This window comes from Anomalospiza imberbis, chromosome 1 (genome assembly GCF_031753505.1).
Source record: "Anomalospiza imberbis isolate Cuckoo-Finch-1a 21T00152 chromosome 1, ASM3175350v1, whole genome shotgun sequence".
Taxonomy (NCBI): Eukaryota; Metazoa; Chordata; class Aves; order Passeriformes; family Viduidae; genus Anomalospiza; species Anomalospiza imberbis.
The window spans coordinates 75,288,943-75,309,672 of NC_089681.1; the positions used below are offsets into that span (position 1 = coordinate 75,288,943).

Consider the following 20,730-nt stretch of genomic DNA (forward strand, 5'->3'; position numbering starts at 1 on the left):
CTCTGCGTATTTTTGCTTCACTAAGAGATACCACCGTGCTCACAATTCTATAGAGCAGCCAGGTAATTTTGTTTAATGGAGTATTTCCCTTTCTCCAGTATACATTTTACGGTTCAGCAAACACACACACATATTTGATTGCATTTCAAGCTCTTATTTCAATGTCAAGGCTTATGTCTTCTGAAAAAAATACCCATGTACTGAAAGATCCTGTACCTGCTCTCAAGAATAGCTTGCTCCACACAGGAGGTCTTTTCTCTGGAGGACAGCTCCAATGAATGTTGGCTCATTGCAGACAAGAACTTGAGAATCAGCTTAGTGCTCTCCGTCTTACCAGCACCACTTTCACCACTGAAAGAAGAGGAGGAAATGGTTTGCACAGTCCCAGTGGCCAGCGAAGAAGCCTTCTGGCTAGCTACCCAAACTCTACATTACTGGAGGTCAGGAAGACTGGGGTGATCAGAAATGATGGTCAAATGAAGGCAGAACAACCTGTTAAACTTCCTGAGTATAACATCCAGGGAAAAACACAAGCTGTCCTTAAACTTTATAACTGCCCCTACGGCATTTCAAGGCACTGACTGCTTATGTACACACACCTAGGAGGCAACAAAGAGCTCTCTGAATGCAAACAATTATCCAACACTTCCCACCATCACGTTAAAACAAACTCACAACAAAGACATGGCAATGGTCAGGGATAAAGACCAAACTAAGAATTAGGGTGGGAAAGTCTGGGATACATTGCAGCAGTCTAGCTAATGAAGGAGCCCTGCTGGGAGGAGGAGGAAGTTAGAGACACCAGTGCACATTCTAACACATAAAGGCATATAATTAATGCTGAAATTCTTAGTGAGCTACATACTCTTAAAAAAACCTTTTTATATACCTGTTGAAACAAACCAGATTCGTGTGAGTTCAAAATACGCAATTTCCACCTCTCATTACTATCAGAGATATAAAACCTCTCATCACCACCCACAGGAGTACAAAGCTATTTGATAACGCTAAATTGTCATTTTAAAACCAAATTATTAATAAGCAACCCTGCTAATACAAACAGAAAGCAATATACTCAATTTCTCTTCAAAACCAACACTCTAAAAAGGGAAAGTTTAGATTTGGCTCATTTCCCCAATACCCTTTCCCTTCAATTATGTAGCCGAAACACACACAGTGAGCCATTAAGAAATTAACTTGTAGGGAAAGTTTGTCTAGTTTGCTCACTCTTCATCTAAAGTAATAGCATTGTATCCTAAGCTATGGCCCAGCTCCTAATTAAGCTATACTTAATTCCAGTTTACTCCCAAAGAAAGAGGGTACATTTTGGTCTTACTTCACCTTTTCCAATGGAGCAAGTGGGAATTTTGACTTTGATGGAGCACAACTGGGCATGTGGAGCAAGCCTAGATAATTTGACAGTCTTTTGTTGTGCCATTGCTGAGTAATGACCCCACTGATTTTATATTACAACAAAGTATAATGATGCCTTGTAGTAAAATGCAAGGAAGAAAGGTCCCGCCCATAAATACAGCATGACATTTTCCTGCAAATGAATGTCAACAATAAAATTAGGGAAGAGACATTCAGGAAACATAATGAGACATCCTCATAACTGCCAATATGTTCCAGCAAGTGTGATTCATCCATTATATTTATACCACATCAAACAAATTCTGTAATGTTTTTTATGTAATTTTACCCTTGACATCTGGCTTTTTCAGTATTCCTTCCCTTTTTCTTTGCAGGTGCTCACTCACTTATCTCTTCTGCCCAAGAAGAAATAATTAATATTCCTGCATTCAATACTTACCATAAAAAAAACCCATTTTTACTAGTAGTTTTGAGAGACCTTCACAAACCCTTGCATTATTCTTGTTTAGTGCAATAAATCATCAGGTGATACAAACATATTCCTGCCTAATTCTCTCCCTTTGGGCCACGCATATAGCTCAACAGCAGGCACAGGGTGACACTGAAGACATCACCTCTTTCATTGATACCATCCTTCCTCTGCCCCCACCCACTGTCCCCGGATCTGGAGAATCTGTAGTTCTATGGAAGCTGAAAGTCACCCCACTGTAATTGAGAGCCATTCTACAAGTGAGATATTCAAAGCTGATGGAAAAATATCTCCCGCACCTCCCCCTGGTACAGCTGGCATTATGCACAATTACATGCTCTTGTTTTTTTCTTAGAACACGAGAGACTCAGAACTGGTTAGATTTTGAACCTGCCCAGTGTCCTATTTTGACAGTTGCCACTTGGAGATGCCCATGGAAGACATGCAATTATTTCCCTTGTGTGTTATTCCAGCTTCCAGTTATTCACTGTTCAGAGGCTTCCTAATCTAAATCTGGTTTTTACATGTCTTGTAACCCTCAATATATTTATATTCTATGAGATTCTAGCCATACTCCCTTAAAAAGAAATAGTCTTGCTTTTTCAGATCCACTTCCTATTAGCTTCATTTGATACCTCTCAGTTCTCATGGTGGAAGGATAAAACAACAATTCACCCTGGTGCACTTTCTGCTGTGCATGATTTGACGATTAGTGTCCCAAATTGAAGGTGCCTGTCTCCATTAGCCATTTCCCATGTTATACTTTTGATTACTTTTAAAATTTTCCTCTGAACCACCTTCAGTTCCACAAAGTCCAAAGGATGGATTTACGCAATGTTCTCATTTAGTAGTAACCACTCAATTCTATTCACTTTTACAGTTACATGGGATCAATCTTTCAGAGTCCTTAGAAAGCTTTTGCCTACAAGGTCAGTAAAAGGATGAATTTTTTTAGTGCAACATTTCCAGTAACCTTTCCAGCCCATGAGTTTAAGTGCCCAGCTTGTTCCACATCACTACATTCAGGACTGTGAACATATTAAGTCTGACAGCAGGCCAGAAGGCCCCCACTTAGATCTTTAGACTTTCTCCATGACTTGTTCTATGCAGGGCTAAGGGCACAGCAGCCTGGACTCATGGCTGCCACAGTATAAAAAGGGGTCACTGAGAGAGACTCCTCCTTCTGAAGGACATAATACTAAATCATTTCCTTGTTCTGTCTGTTTAAGAGACAGAAGAACAGTCCACAGTGGCTGCAAATCACTGACACACCAAAGGCACTGCTCCACGAGCACCTCTGGAACCCCTAACCCAGCCCCTGAGAGCCAAATGACCAGAAGCTCCACATGGAAGAAAGGCCCAGGAAGGCCAAAGGGTACTTGAACTGAGACAGGCGGCCAACACGTCTTGACCCTACCTTCTCTTGGAATTTCTGTCAACTGAACACCACTGGAACCAGGAGTAATAGCTATACTTGTTCTTTTCTGTATCTTTTCTGCCTTTCTCTCTTTCTCCCTCTAATTCCCTCTTCTCAGAGTTTTGTGTAACTTAAAATTGGATGAGCTTAGAGTTTGCAAAGTTAAAGGATGAAGTTAATGCTTTCAGAATTGTTTCATGCTGATGGAATGCTGCTCTAAACCTTTGCAAAAGTTCTCTGATTTTCTAAAGTTGACAGTAAAGTTTTTTGTTGTTTTGACCCCTTGAGAATATCTTCTCAGTACTTCTCCCATGCATCTGAGTACATGAACAACCAAAAATCCTTCTAAGAGCCTTGTCAAGTGAGGTTTTTGGGGCCTTACAGTCTGCTGTGTTTAAAACCCCAAGACAGATACATACAGATAAAACAGGCCCCTTCAGCAAATATACTTCATCAAATTCACATCTGAACTTTGGTTCATCAGTCTGACAAGGACATCACACCCATCATAGGTCTGGGTCCCATATAAAAGATATGATTCATATTGATTTTCAAGCTGAAAAACAGTAACAAAAAGTTTCAGGCCATGAGATAATAATAACAGAGAGAACAAATTGGTATCAGACAGTGATTTCCCATTTTTGGCACTGACTTGAATGTCACAGAGAGCAATGGTTGTGGCTCCCTTTACACTTCTTTGGGAGTGCTCTGACGTGGATCAATTGCAATTTTATCTGAGAGAAGAGCATGTGTTTGCTTCTGCACAGACTAGATCACCTTAAACAGAGCAGCAAAAAAAAAACCACAAACCAAAACAAACCTAAAGATATTTTTCTGTTCTTGTAATAAAGGTGTGGAGGTTTGGACTTGGTCTCAACCTGTGAACTTCAGCTTATCATGGTGGAGGTCAGCCCCTTTCCTACACCAGGACAAGCTGTTTGGCTATTGTTCAAATTAGATGGACTTTCTTCAGGTTCCTGAGGCACACAGCTGAAAAATCAGAAGACGTTTTAACATGGTAGGCTTTTCCCATCCTTGTTTTAAATGAAAATGGACCCTGCAGTAATGGTTCAGACCAACATGAAACTGAGAATTCATTGATGCAGATGTTTTTGTCTACAGAAAAACTCTATTTTTTTAGCCTGGGAGTGTTAAAACACCATTTCACAACTACGTATATATTCTAATACACCAGTTGTGTACAGCTTCTTCAGTGTGCTGTTTTGTTGATATTTTAGGCTGCTAAATGTTGACATTTTTACGCAGCATTATCATGAATTAATGTCTGTTACACACACCAATAAATAAGCATCTTTGGGTCATTCAATTTATCATCTCTTCTGTATTTCCTTCCTTTTCACGTCTGACCTGGATGGTTATACTGGAAAAATGGTCTCAAATTTTAATGATATTCTGAGTTTTTCTAATTTGTGTTCTGCAATTCACTCTCTCACCCTACCCCAGCCAGAAAAATATCCCAATATTCCAAAACACTAGAAGCTTTTTCACAGGTTTTTGAACCCAAAGCCTGAAGAAAACAGAGCCCCAAACCAAAGCTGAGCTAACTCTGGGAGCCAGCAGGGGGCACTTCAAGTCCAGAAGATCATCAGAAACCATTCCAAGCTCCTTCCTTTGTGGGCTGTCACAATTTGCTACTGAGTGCTGAGATCCCAAGGTCAGAAACAGCTTAAACTGTCTATCAGAATGTGAATAATTCCCTTATTTCAACTACCGTGTTTTCGAGATGCGACAGAATTTTCCTCTTCATCATCTCTTACATTAATTGCAAGACCAGAATATTTATCTGAGTTCAAACACTAAAGAGCTCCACTTGGTTACTTTCTTTTTCAAATGCCAGGAGTAACCAAGAAAGTTACAGTGACAATACAGTGACTTGTTGCAATGTCTAATTCTAATCCAGTAAAAGATGCAGGAACTATCAGGATGCTGAATTTGTCAAGCACACTTTTATACCTCCACTTCCTATGCCCTAAACTAGGCATGTGACAACAGGGACTTTCCTAAACTGTAGGAAGGCCATGGAAACCTGCAGGAATTTTTAAAAATCCTATTCTGAGTCCTTCCCAGATAGAGCAGATAATGCTCTTTTAGGAAAGAACATTTGGCATTCATTTTTTTTTAATTTGAATTGCATGTTTCCTCAATTTCTGCAGTAACAAGATACCCTTATACAGTTGTATTGTGCCACTTATCTGAAACACAGAACTTACACAAATCACTGTTTCAAACCATGACCACAATAAACAATTTTAAAAGGGATTCCTAATACAAAACTTCTCCATATTATAGCTTATCTGTACCAAAGCACATGGTTTACAGAGCAGAAAGTGCTGAAGACTACCCTGGAACATCACAGACTTCTGCTTATGTCCATTTTAGGACATAACCTCCTTTCCTCTTGGCAGCTTGTAAGGAACTGGAATGAAAGGTAAAATACTGAGACTAGTACAGAGTGGCAAAAATACCAATGGCCACCAGAAATTGGTTTGGTCCCTAAATTTGTGTACATAGATTGTTCACAAGTAACTGCCTGGCAATAAAACACGAAATCATGACTCCAAGCTAGGTATTGTCACATGACAAAGATCTCTGTGAATTTTATTTTTGCTTGGACCCTTACCTGAGCTCATCTTTATATGTACAGAACTATGTATTAAGTAATAGGAGGGAGAAAAGCAGTTAAAGAAAGCTGGAAAAAACACACTTTTCAGCTTTGTATCACTGCAAAGCAGAACCTGACTAGAGGTGAGGACAGGTGGGCACAGTGACCTGAGAGCCTGAAGAAAGTTGCAAGCAGGCCTGGCTGTGTTGCAGCTAATCTACATTTCTAACAACAGCTTGGGTGCTGAAATACATACACCAAATCCCCCTCTTATAATGAAGCCTTGCAACCTGGCCCACAATCTGAAATGTCAGTAGAAACTGCCTATTGCCAAAGGTGCTGCTCTCACTTTGCCTCATCTCCTCTCTGTCTAACCACCTGCCCCGTGCTGCGGTCAGTCCTACAGCCACCACAAGGACTCCTGGGGAGGTTGGGAGACAAGCCAAAATCATGCCAACTTGTGCCTGAAGAACTCTACACGTGTAACTTCATGGTGCAGGAAGGTGACAGCAAGTAGGCCTAATCACAAAGATGTTGTGAAGGCAAGAGAGGAAAGGGAGGGGAAACACAAGGTCTCCCACCCCCCCTGAGCATCCACCCCTGTCCGGAGCCCTTTGGCCAGGGCCATCCATGCTGCAATGACCTGCTCCTCCCTATCCAGCGGGCCAGACTTTGGTTTCCCTGCCTGTGTGTGAGCCAACACAGCTGAGCTGGCAGGCTAAGGAATGGGAAAAGAGCTGGCTGCATTTTCAGCTCTTCTGGAGCCAGAAGGAAGGAGGAGCTGAAAGCAGTGAAAAGGTATTGAATTGCCAACTGCTCCCTAACGCACCCTCGGCCCCAGCCAGATCCTGAATACCAGCAACACAGTGGTTCAAATGGAAAGCTATTAAAGCACCATTAAATTAAAGCACAACGAGATTAAGCAAGGAAGATTAATCAGGCAGAATTAAGTGGCTGAAATGTGGAGGGGTTTCTCTTTTGCTATTCTTATTTACAGCATATCTCAAGAACTGGTAGGTTAATTTTTTCTTTTCCTCTCCATACAGGAATCAGGGTCTAGTGGTGACAAAATACTGAGCTGCACAGAGATGTTTAAACTGGTGAGAAAACACTTAGGGTAACATTTGATGTGTGAAGACCAAAAAATGCACAAAAATACAATAGATTTTTTTTCACTAAGTATAATTGTAAGATGCGTAAAAAAAAGTTAATGTTTTGTTAGAGGTGCACAGAATGACACAAAACAAATTCAGAACTCTCTTGAAATGGTGCTGTTTTAAAAGCCTGCTTTTTTTGGAGTTCTCCCCACATGCCCCACAGCCAGGCTCCCCATCGGGGATACCCAGAGCAGCAGCAGCCAGCACTCACCTGATGAGGATACACTGGTTGTCGTGGCGCTTCCAGAGGCAGCGGTAGCACTCGTTGGCCACGGCGAAGATGTGAGGCGCGATCTCTCCCATGTGGTGCTTGCTGTATCGCTCCACAGCGGCGCAGTCGTACAGCCCCGGGATGCTCTTGTAGGGGTTCACAGAGGCAACTATTGAACCAATGTAGGTCTGCAAGCACACAGCACCCCCCAGAGCTGTTAGCACACACGTGGTGGAACAGATCAACACTCTTCTCTAATGACATACAAGAAATACACGTTGCAAAACTGTAGCATCCTTTGGGTAAAGGTGGCTAGCAATTTCCCCTGATTTCTTTCTTTCAAGAAAAGCAACAAAAGGGCTAAAGTTGTTCCCACCTCTGTCATGTTCTCAGGCTTACCCCACCTATTACACTGAGCTTACTGACTGTACAAGTCCCTGCCTTAATGCTGCTTACAACTGCATGGTAATGCCTATCAGCACTGGCCTACAGCTGCTTCTCATGTGTCCTTAGGGACTTGCCGAACTTATTAAAAACCTGACTGAGCCCAAACTAATGGTGGTAAAGTCTGTATTTCCATGTGGAGTATCTAAGTCCTTCTCTGCTACTCACTTTTAAAACAGAAGTATCAGGCATTATGGTAGGCACTAGGACCATTATATTTAGAATAGCAGGCTCTAAGAAAAGCATGTGAAGCGGCAGATGCTCCAGAACCACTGGGTTTCCACAACATTTTTAATATTAGTTGGATGCAGAACAGAAGCTGGCAAGTCATTAATTTCTATCCCACTGCAATTAGAGAGCACATCAGTCAAAACCACCCAGGTAGCAGCTTATGCCCATTCCCATTGCCTTAACTTATTAGGCTGCGGTAACCTGATCATTTGCAACAGTCTGTTCACAATGCTGTTCAATTTCTCCCTCATCCTCTATCCACTTCAATAAATTTTTCTAATAAAATCCCATTAAGTGAGGTAGGAGATAACATTAAGCATGCTATCTAGAGACTTTCTGGGCCATGTGAAATTAATTGATACACTGTGTGGCATGTGCAGTGTTACTTCTGCGGTACCAGTTTTGTTTTGTTAAACGCCCTTTCTGCAGTTACAGGCAGAAAGCTGATACCTGGCTTCGACAGCCCTGCTCTGGACTGGTGAAGAGCCAGGCTGGGCAGCCTCCAGCCCTGTAACGCAGCCCCCATGTACAGACAGGTGCCTCACCAGCAGTCAACCCTCTCATCGCTGACAGGAACCAGCTGTGAAGCTGACAGCAGGACTGGGGCTCTTCCTCTCCACAGCCCCCTAACCAGAGACAGATGGATAAGGGAAGTAGTATCTTGCAAACCACCAAAAGGCAGCTCCATGTGCTCCCCCTGCAGCCTCCTTCTCCAAGCCACCACAGGGCATTCACTAAGACAAAGGGACCATCAGTTCCCCCATACTTTCCTTTCCCCTCTATCAGTCTCTTTTGCAGCATTTACAGCCCACATCTACCTGCCTCCCTCTTTTTCTCCTTAATTAACATGCAATTATCACTGTGTATCAGCTCTCCTTTCTCACTGTTACCCTGCTGTTACAGTCCCCATTATCCACCTGTTCACCCTCCATCAGGCCCGACACAAATTGCAGCTTTGAGCTTTTGCTAAGGGAACTGCAGCAGTGTCCTTGAAATCATGACAATTTTATTAGCAGTAAGGGGAATATCCCTCCTCACTGTAACTCTAGCACCTTTTACAGAGTGGTGAATTTTCAATCTGTGTGTTTTACAACACCATCCCCCATCCTCCCGTGCTGTGCAACACCTCAGAAGATTTCTGAGGAGAGATATCATTTAATCTAGAGGAGAGATACCATTTAGATGAGATCGTATCACAGGGCAATTACAGCACTGAGACAACAGCTTAATTTCCTGGGATCATCCCCTCTTAGATTCTTAAATAAGTAATAAGTAACAAGGAAGGCTCTGAAAACAAACTTCCTCTGTTTGATACATATTTCAGCACAGATTGCACAGGGAAAAATTTTAAGAGGCTTCTTTTTTTAATTACATGACTGCAGTGCAAGTATGATCAATAAAAGAGACTGCTACAGATCTTCCTCTTTCTCTTATTAAAGTCTGGCTGAAGTCTTTGGAAAAGAGTAACTTGAGGCACATCATCACAACAGATGCCTTGGCAAAGATGTAAATAAAAAAATCCCCATGAAACATGTTATCATCTAGCTTCATAAGTAAATAATCACTCTATGACTTCTGCAAGAGTAAATAACTGACAAAACAATACTTCCATGATAAAGCACTGGCAAAACTGCGTCACCACGGGCTACACATTGTGACTTTTCTTGCTTCTCTTCAAAACAGTGAATATCAGAAGAGGTGACAGCAGTCCATTCTGCATACACTCATCTAAAATGGGGCAGTCTTCCACACGACTTAAGCACATTTTTTTTAAAGTGACAGAAAGACTTCCAGAATATTAGTCATTACTGTGAATTATAAAAGTTTATTAAATAAAGTGAGCTGGCTTCATTGCCTTGTAATTGAATAAGGTATAATAGAGAAATGGGCGGTGTATTACGGCAATAAAAGAAACCTGGTGGACAGCACAAATCATGCTGGTGAAAAAAAATCACCTAATTGAGTAATGCTTAGGACATGTCACTATTTTAAAAATCCCTTCTCTCTATCTTTTTCTTTCAGCAAAAACGTGAAGAATCACTGTCTCTGCTGACAAAGGTGCAGCTTTGTGGTTCCAATCTTCTGGTGCTTTAAGTATGTACTACCACTTTACAGGACAAGTTAAATGCATGCACAAACTGCCACCAAATTATAATGGCACGTGACATAACAAACTCAGGACTTCAAAAAACAACTTCCTCATCCCAAGGCAAGATCATGAAAAAAATATATTCTTCACAGATGCAATGTATCACATTTATCACCTACCAGGTGTCACAGTCTGACCCAGGGGTAACCACCACCAGCTTAGTCTGCATGGACTAAGGAGTTAGCTGGCCCAAGCAAAAGTTCTGCCTTCACCCAAGGTAGTTCAGCAAAGTATCAATGGGCTGAAGCAGCACTGTTATTAAAAACTGTTCCAATTATTTTAACAGGTCACATTAAAAGACAAATCTTCCAGAAGTCTTTGTAAACTGCCTCTGGGATACTCCACTGCAGCAAGATCTGCTGCTGCAAGAATCATTTCCTACATCACTTCCAGGCTTACTACTTATCCCATCCAGTACCTATCAGAAGGTCTTACTAGTAGCAGTATTTTATAAGCAGTAGATCCTAGACTGGCACATCTAAGAGCCCCAGAGTTAGGGACCTGGGGGAGGAGGGAAGGATACATGGACTCCCATTAAGAATGCTACCATCTCCCAGTTTTATAGAATCACAGAATGCCCTGGGCTGGAAGGAGAGACAAGATCATGTAGTTCCAACACCCCTGTCATGGGCAGGGACACCTTCCACTAGAAGAGATTGCTCAATGCCCCATCCAATGTAGCCTTTAACACTTCCAGAGATGGGGCATCCACAGCTTCTCGAGGCAAACAGTTCCAGTGTCCCCAGTCTCACAGTGAAGAATTTCTTCCTAATATCTAACATTCTCTCTTTCATTTTGAAACCATTCCCCCTTGTCCTGTCATTACATGCCCCTGTAAAAAGTCCCTCTCAATCTTTCTTGTAGGCTAGTCCACTTGCCCTCCCCTGGAGACCCTGAGCAGCCACACCACACAATCCCTTTCTTGCAGCGCAGACCTTCTGGTTTGACAAATGCAAGCATCTTAGCAGCAGGTTAAACTGGTGTAAAAATACACAAAAAATGCAGGACTGTTCAGTGGACGTGAGTTGTCTCCTGAGCACTATTTCTGTACCAAATATCAGCATACAGCAAATTAAATTGGTTAGCAACAAGAAGCAGGATCTCTAAATTATATATTATGCCAACATCACAAAGCAGGTGAAATTTCAGAAAAGGTATTTTCACATAAGAATGACACTTCCACTTTGCTTGTAAGACAGTAATCTATTTTTTTTTTTTGTTCTTTGCTGTTTCTAATCTGATCCTGGAAGTCAGTAATTGCTTATTTTAATGAAAGCATTCCAAAGCAATTATGAATGGGAGAAATGCTGCCAGAGCACTAGCAAGCAGACAGGAGAGTTCTGAAGATGTACAGTTGAAATAGTTTGAGAGTTTTTTCAGTGATATATTGTGAGAACTCCTGTTAGAAGCCTAACCTCTTAAATCCATGGCAATGAACAGGGCAGTTTACTATTCCCTGATACACGACAGACTCAAGGCTTCACACAGAACCACACACAAACTCTTGAACTACTTTGGTACAGACTAAACCAGCAACAACTTGTTATCGGATCAGGGCTAATATATCTATTTAAACCAAAGAATAAATGAAAGTTGAGTTACTCAGCCTGAATCCCAATGCAGCACTTTGATTACTGTATTAAAGGTTGGGTTCCTTTTGCACTTTCAAACTTTTACTAGAACTTTACATTGTTAATTCATCTCCTAAAACACTTTCACTCACAAACCACAGACACTCCTGCTCCTTCTTTCAGCAAAAAGGAAAAACAAGATTGTTTGCTGATCCTCTACAAGGATTTTCAACATTAGAAGTTCCAATCCTATCTTCCCAGCTAGACATTGAGTAAGGCAAGACAAAATTAAAGATGTACATTAGAAAGGAAGTGATTTTTATCAGTTCTTTGAATGCTTTTGTTTTGTTTGTTGTCTTCTGATAGCAGTTGGGTTTGAGCCTCTGTCTTGAAATCATCCCACAGCTCTTCAAACACTGAAAAACAATTTGTTCTTTAACAAGAGCTGACCAAGACTGCTGATACCCACAGAAATACTCTAGCAAAACTTAATATAGTCAGAGTAGTCCTGTCGAACATGAGAGGCTGGGGATTTTTAATAAAGACACATTCAATTTATTTTAGTTTGATGTCAAACAAATCTAAATTACATACAAGGTTTTATTGATCTAAATACACGTTAGTGTATTTTACACTTAGAATTGCAAGAAAAAAGCTTGCAATGTAGGAACAAAATACAGTTTGAAATGTCTTACTTTTCCATGTAGAAAAGGCTTTCAGATTAAAAGACAAAAAAGTATAGTAAGAAATTTTCCCCCCAATTTTTTTTTTCAGATTCTCTATAATGAAAAAGAAAATTGCCCTAATGTTCATTATTCCTATAAACCAAACATACCGAATACACCAGAGACATTCTGCTTTTCATGTTATCCCCTTCACAGATGCTTTTTAGAATTTTGGGGTATATCCTTTCAGGTTTGTTCCATATCCAGCAACCATACACCTTGCACTTCTTCCCTTTTATGTCAAAACTTCTTCACAATAACTTTTCTGTTTCTAAGGATCCTTCATGATATCTGTGTCCTACCCAAGCTCGCTTTTCCCATGTAAGATCATTGAATTTATTCTACACTGCTTTTCTCATGACCTTTCACTCTATACATCTAGGTGTCCCTCTGTACTTCACAGACCTCTAGCATCTGAGACATCCCAGTCTTCCTGCTTTCACAAATAAATAAATAAAAAGGGGAAGCAGGAAAGGACATACACTTAGGCTTTCCATATCTCATGCTACAGGGAGAGTGGGAGAGAGAAGGCAGAAACAGACTGGAGGTCTCTGTTGAAGCACATTATGTGCTGCTCCTGCACTAAATCTTTGATCAACAATCTCAACAGAAACTAAAACTGCTTGCATTATTAAAACAGGCATAAGAAGACTACATTACTCTATTTCTTTCTATCATTGTATTTCTTCACTACCACCAAAAATCAAAATATTCTTCACAGCTTGGAACTAGAGATGCTGGAATAGATCAAATACAGAAATTAAGATGTTTTGTTACAGATATATATAATAACATCAAGAAACGGGACTTTGTTCTACTCTCTTAAGAGCACTTTCAAGCCTTTCTTCTATAAAGCATGAAAATTCTGTTATTACAGAAAGAAAAGCACGCTTACTGATGTCTCAAAAATATGTTTCTGGAGCATTTTTGAACAACTTCTGAATTTCCTGGAGTCTCTTAAGGAAATAAATGATTTTGTGTCTGAAAAGTAAAAGTTGTTTTTTGTTTTTTGGTTTTTTTTTTTTTTTTTTTTTTTTTTTTTTTTTTTTTGGTTTTTTTTTTTAATGGGGTATTGGTATCAACCTGCCAATTTATTCCACAAATACTACTTTCTGGGCTTATCCTTAATATATGGGAAACTTCAAATTAAACTGCAGGCTCACCTCAAAGCTACTTCTATGTTACTTTTATAAAAGGCATGGGAAAAGATTTTTATCACTATTCTACACAACCTCTGCATCTCACATACCTTTAAATCATCACAGCTACAGGAACATTACCAAATAACAAAACCAGTGTTTTCACAGAACATGCAGTGGCAGGCAACTTTTAAAAGACCACAAAATAGCCATCACACTTCATTACGTTTTCAACACCAAATTTTAGGGTATCAGGATGAAAAACCTGGGAACAGAAGAGTTTGCTCCACACTGCAGCTGTGGCCTTTGTGGTTCAGAGTTCTCTCAGGTGAAAGGATTATGGTAATCAGTTTTGAGTTTATTCTGTGGCAAAGACAACCAAATGTCTACTACATTTGGTAGGGGCTTTTCAGAAAAAGGAGAAAGATGGCTGGGCCACATTTTGGTATGCTTTTTAGGGGAGGCAGAAGAAGGGGCAATGGCATGCCATAAAGAGGATAGTAATTAATGCCCTCATTCATGGTAGGACCTCAATTTATCCTCACTGTGGTAAGTACACCCTGTCTTTCAGCTAGTCCCATGCTAATTTCAGTGGGACAGAATCCAGTTGTCTCATGTCTGAAGCAAAGCTTCTTAGAAGTGAAGTACATAATCAAAGTGAAGTACTAAACTACAATTTAATGTTTTTTAAAACTACATGTTTTAAATGTTTTCAACCAATCAAGCCATTTCTAAGATGGAAATGGCATACTCTATAATCATCTTTACATGCTTGGGCTCTGGCAGTTCTCACCATGTCTGGTGACTCACGGTGGACTTACAACCGCCCAAATTTATGTCAGCTTTGCTTTTCTCTGTACCTGTGTTCCTTGCCATTGCACTCAACATTATGACCCCTAAACTGTCCTTTTTTTCTTCTTAAGGTCAGCTGTAGGATTGATTGCAAAATGAGCTGCTTGTAAATACACAGGCCACACTACAAATAAAACAGCACCCATAGGAGAGGACCTTTAGAAGGGAACCAGAACATGACAGGGAATGTCATTAGAAAAATCAGCTACCTACAGCCAAGACCCACCTTCTACATGTTCTCCCTGTCACTGTTTTTGAAAAGTGTCTTCTCACACTGCTCAGCTGTACTTTCACACTGTGTCCTTCAGTTCCTGATGGAAACTGCAGCAGCCTCTTCTACCAGCCACCTCCCTGCTGGCCTTTTCTCCTTCTGTGGAGCACAGAAAGGATCCAAGGAATAACAGACCAAGGCCTTTTCAAAGCCAGGCTGTATGCTTGATTCCACCAGCACAGTTGACTAGAACATTTTGGAATAGTTTTGGACTATTTTAAAACGTGATTTCACATGATCACAGTCAACTGTTGGGCAACAGGACACCTTCTTAGATGCAGCCTTGTCTGTTATGTTGACCCTTCAATCCATCTAATGTGACCTTAAGCTTCCCTTGGTCCAACAGTATTAAGCAACACCCTCCTGTTCCCAAACCCTTCTGAGGGCAAAGGCTGAGCTATCTCTTCAAGAAAAAAGTTGTACTTTGTAACCCAGCTACCTTAACTTCTACACTGAGTGAATACTACACTTCTACACTTCCACTCCCTACAGCTTCAGTCTTGCACATTTATTAAGTCCTTGTCCTAGGAAGTTAAATGAAACTGTCTAGGTCTGTTTCATAAGGGTAAAAGACTGGGATTTGGTCACCTTAGTTGCCAATGTAAATACACAAAACTGCATGGAGGCAGAGACACCTTTCTGCTTCCACAGAAGGCTCAGAGATGGTGAAGACCTCTTCACCTGGTTAAGAGATAAGCTCACAGCTTAATCTCATCTTCTTTTTCTCTTCATTTTCTCCTATTGGACAGGTTGTTCCATTGATGGGGATTACTCAAGGAAACACTACAAGTGTTATCCTGAATCCACACAAAAAGCAATCCAGTTAGGAAGCATGAAACCTATTTAAAGAAAGGTTGATAACAGAGCACTGTTACAGCCCAAAGGAAAAACCAAACCAGCAGATAATAATACAGATGTCAGACAGACATTTTTCCTTCTTTAAGATATTCATAGGTTTCTGGCAGTTTTTCTCCTGTATAAAAAGCACCCAGTCTCCTTGTTTTTACTGTACTTTTTTGCTGACTAATACAATGCAATCTCTACCATGCAGCAGTCCTATGTACTGAGTCAGAATAATGATCTTTTGTACAGTTTTCATATAAACTATTACTGAAGAATTTCTCTCTTCACCATTGCTAAGCAGATAGAGGTGGTGACCTCCTGAACACAAACACAACTGATTAGAACAAGACATTGATTTTTGTTATTTTCATGGGTTGCAATACAGCATGTGAAAATAAGTTTCCACATGAGACTGTAGCAATCTGGGAGCACAGTTTTAACCAGGCAAGCTCTAGCTCATATCAAAAAAGGCCTCACAAAAAACAGAGACCCCATGGCTTATCACTTCATTTCAAATGGCCTGTGGCACAAACTAGTTCTTCCTCCTGTTCTGTTATTGCACAATGCTCAAATGAGCCTTTCAAAACTGTCTGAAGGTCTAATTTACCCTCCAGCAAGGAAAATAAAAAAATGGTCTTCTTCCTTCCTATACATTCATACTGGAGAGATGAAGGGGCTTTTCAGAGAAAATACACACAAAGGAAAACCAAAATGCCGGTAAATCAATGAACCAAAGAGCAGTGTCTCTAGAACACTGGTGAAATATTTTTATATAAAGCTTCACAGATAAGTTTAATTCTTCCTGAAAGTATTTTACATACTGATATCCAGATTTCCATAACTTCCGTGGCTCTTTAATATTTGAGGACCTCTTCTATAGAAAGGGCTTTTTTAGGAGGAAAGCAGGAAGAGCAAGAATTACTCTTTAACAGAGCATGAAAAGAGAAATCAAAAGCCAGTATAACTGAAATCTATCTCTATGCCAGGTAGTTAGCTGGATGGCACTGAACTGCAGCCAAATAGCCGTCAGTCGAGAAATCATGACTGAAATGGAATTAACTGTCAAAAATCTGCTAAATGGAACTTTTGGATTCCGTTTGCTTTTAAAAGGAGAGACTGACAAACATCAAAGGGAAAAAACTGAGACTGCCTGTGAGAAAGGGACCACCTCTTTTCAAATAAAAATAACAGGCTGGCTATGAATCAAGAATACATTTACACAGATAAACAATAGCTATAAAAATTAATTCACTCCCAACTTAAATGGGTTGTTTGCAGCCTTTCTAGTATTAAACTGCTGGAATATGCGTATAAGACAGTTGGGTGATGCAGCACAGGCAGGAAATTTTGCACAGCTCACTTTACAGTAAAAGCCTAACTCGTATAAAATGTGCTGGTGATAGGTAAGTGCCCTAAGTTTTGGAGCTCAAATTCCTGCCCTCCTTTCAATGATTTTGCTGGACTAGGAACAACAGACATTACAGCAAGGAGCCAAAGCTTACCTCCAAGTGAGGAAATGGCACGTGCAGAAGCATTCAGCACCATTTGCAAAAGCACTGAACAGCACTAAGCTGCTGTTGGCATTGTGCAAATGACTTATAATTTTTCTTTTGATTCTGCATGTTGGTCTGCTTTCTGTTCTTGGCTCATACAGTTAGCAGTGACACGCAATAAATGAATACTAGCCTTCAAATCTGGGAAGACATTAGCAATATATACCAACACCAATGACAAAATCTGCACATGATGACAGATTTCTACTTTGCAGTTTTCTATATGAAGTTACCATCAAAGATAGCTTAGAGCTTTTGTATTACAAATGGAAAACTTGTGAAAGTCAACAGAAACTGACCCTGCTGCCAGTCCATCTATTATTTATTCCACAACCAGCCAACGGAGAAAAAAAACACTGGTACAGAGCAGAATAGAAAGAGCAAGCTTTCATGTTTTAATAAATCTTTGACCTCTTCACCCTCTCCACCTCACTAAAGCAGCCCACGGATGGTAGCAGGTAAGATCCTTACTGACGTGTGTACACCCAGCAGGTTACCAACACCACCTAATGCGCTGCAAACCGTAATATAAATTTATGTGTTGGTGTAGGCGCTGCACACATGTAGCCACTGCACACCCTGCAAAGTGTTTGTGTAGCTGTGGCATACATGGCAGTGTACTCAGCGACATACGCCTTGCATTTCTTTTAAAGGTATCACATTGACCACAACACCTCAGGCTGAAATAATCCTTCAATCTGAAAATAGGCACCTTTAAAATCCCCGGTATTTTCAGTTGAGGACTTTGTGAGGACAAAGTTCAGACAAACACTCTTTATTGTTGTTGTTATTATAACTATTAGCAGTTCCACAAGTCATGCAGAATGGAGGAAGTCAGAAGAAAGGTTGGTTAACCAACTGATGGCATTTGTTTACTTCTCATATCATTACAGCTATGTTTCTCCATTAACACATATTTGAAAAAACACAAATAAAAAACAATGATAATTTGCCTGTGGTAGGCAATTTTTGATATATATAACTGACCAGCCTTTAGAAATAACAATCACCAGTAATAAATTTCACTAGATTTCCAATTAAAACCCTGCTGTGTTTTTATAGATCTTTGTCTGTTGCTCTCTAGTAACAGATGTGAAATGGAAGCTGTAATTAATGCTTGGAGACGGGAACTTGCTTTGAACCGCATTTTGAAAACATTATCTGATGTGTGCAAGCATAACATTCTAATTATGGAGGTAAGCAGCAATGTATAGACATTTGTCATGCATTCTTAGCAACAGCATTCTCCGCTTCCACACTTCTGTGGAAAGAGCTGGTGGCAAGAATTTTCCCCATCTTCTCAGTAGCACAGGAAGGCGTGAAAAACACTGTGATTCATAAGCACACTTTTAAGATTTCTTTACTGTAAAAGCAGAGCAACTAAATAAACAGCAGCTTCCCCAGTGACCACAGAGCAGATCCTGCAAACCGGTTACCTGGGACTGCTCTGCAGCAGTAGATGCCTCTGGAGAGGAACTATGTAACCACAGCTGGATTGCAGACAAGACCAGGATAAATGTAGCTCTAGGGGCTAGTGTAATTGTTCTAGGGACATGTACTGTATTTATATACATGTCTTATGGTACTAATTAATGACACAGTTTCCTGGGTACCATTGTCTGGGGATTTTTTAGTCTATGGCCCACAATTATTTATAACAAGGCACACGACAGGTCAAAGACCAAGGCTGTTGAGCTGTCCAGGACATTGTAGGGGTCCATGACATAGATTCTTTTTAGGTTCAGTTTCCACAAGGAGTGTGTCCAACATTTTCCCTTTAAGAAACCAGTCATGAGGTTTTGTCTTTATTAGTAAAAACTTTATGGCCATGGTTTAGTGGTATTTATGGTGGCATTCAGTCAAAGGTTGGCCTTGAAGACAATGGAGGTCCTTTCCAATCTCAGTGATTCTATGATTCTAGTAGCTTCTTCTGATCTTCCTTTGTTCCTTTGCCTTCACCTATGACTTGTGTCCATGTTAGAGGACATCTGAGCAGGAGTGCTATCGAAGTGTCTGAATTATGTCTGTCTGCATTACATCAAACATGACTTTAGTGTGCCCCACTATTTTCTCACTGTAACATGAAGCAGTATTCACTTCCTGCTGACCATCACAGTACAGAGCAACTGCACTGGATCCAAAAGGAGTTTTACTGTACTTGGAAAAAAACCAAATAATTCAAAAACCCAGAAAAACAAGTCACAGACAGCAACTGACCTAGATACTAAAGTGTCTGTGTCTGCAAACAGAATTTGAAAAAAACCCTGTGGTGATTATTGATTAATACTGCACAAACATCAGCTAGTTGCCTCTGGGAGCCCTCATGACTTCGAGGGAGATAAATTATCTAATTACTACAAGCTTAACAAACTACAACTGAACATGCTGCTTAAGTAAATAATCACTAATAGATTTAAAAATCAATGCATAAATAACTGAAAATCCCGTTTAAGAACAGATAGGACTGAGCATTCTGTACAATGAAGTGGCTAGGAGCTGTGCAACAACCTTGTCAGGGAAGAGACAACTTTTCCAGTTTAACACCTTTTTCAAAAATCGGATAAATGTTGCTTTTTCACCCAAGTTATTCAATGCTTGTTGCTTCAGCTGAAGAGAGAAGGGAAGCTAGCCATAAAAACTGAGCTCCTAATTACCATCATCCTCCCTCTGATGTGGATGTGGCTGGTACAGCACTACATGTCGACGTGGCTGGTACAGAACTTTTCATACATATGCACGCAAACATAACAGATGGTTATAATTATTGGCAGGCGAGCTGCAGTCCTAATTTGAGAGTGAGCAAAAATAGGTTGTGTTGTCCCTCACCCTTCCTGGACACCACACCCAACTGTTGGACAACCTGGAGGTCACTTTTTCCCCCATCTGGGGAGGGTGACCAAGGGACCACCACACTGCAGCCCAAACAGAATGCTGCTCTGGGCACGGTGAACATCCTCCACCTAAACAAGACAGGCACGTGTCGAATCATCATCACCACTTCAAAGGCGGATGTGCCTGCCTAGCATTTCTTAATTCATTCAAAAGGAAAAAGCTAATCAAAAGGGGTTTGAAACTTGTTTATCGCTTGAATACACGCAAATGAAGGTGGACATGACACTGAAAGCCTCTGCACTGACCTGCACAATATACACTGCAGTTATTTCCAACCTGCCTCTCACCTCAGCAAAAGCTGCTCTCTCATCCTCTGCTCTGCTTTTCCAAATTTTGCTCACTTGCATCAATAACCAACCACTGGCAGAGACAAGACGACTGCAACTCATCCCAGAGCACCATAATTTGTGCGACTCACAGCACAATCCACGCCGTGTGGTTTATGGCATTCTCTCCAAGGCTGAGCCAGTCTGCTCTGCAGTGTGTACTTAACTAAAAGTAAATCAGAATCAACAGCTTGGGAACAATTTGCCTTTGAACGTTCACAGGAGTGGCTGCCACAGCACTTGCCCTCTCCACACCACGTGCTCTGTGATGGCCTCACTTCAGAGGTGACCAAATCCCCCAAGTGCTTCACAAAAGGCTCTGTTTTCAAATGTGGGCATCCTCCATTTTTAGCACTAGTGTTTATCTTTCCATATTTTGCCACATACCAGTCTAGCATGCAAGCTAATCTGAGCATTCAAAGATGAGCATTAAACCTTTTATGCTGATGCCCACAGCTGGATCACCCACTGTTGTTCCCAACA

The 20,730-nt window shown here is 40.7% G+C and overlaps 1 protein-coding gene across 1 annotated transcript in view; it reads right to left on the bottom strand.

The window, feature by feature from the left end:
* Positions 1–20,730, bottom strand: part of MYO10 (myosin X) — a 163,634-nt gene that overhangs the window by 65,268 nt on the left and 77,636 nt on the right. Inside the window, exons 4-5 of the mRNA XM_068197079.1 lie at positions 7,252–7,439; positions 217–351 (exon numbers count right to left, since the gene is read on the bottom strand). Coding sequence (XP_068053180.1) covers positions 217–351; positions 7,252–7,439 — 323 coding nt within the window. The remainder of the gene's footprint in view (positions 1–216; positions 352–7,251; positions 7,440–20,730) is intronic.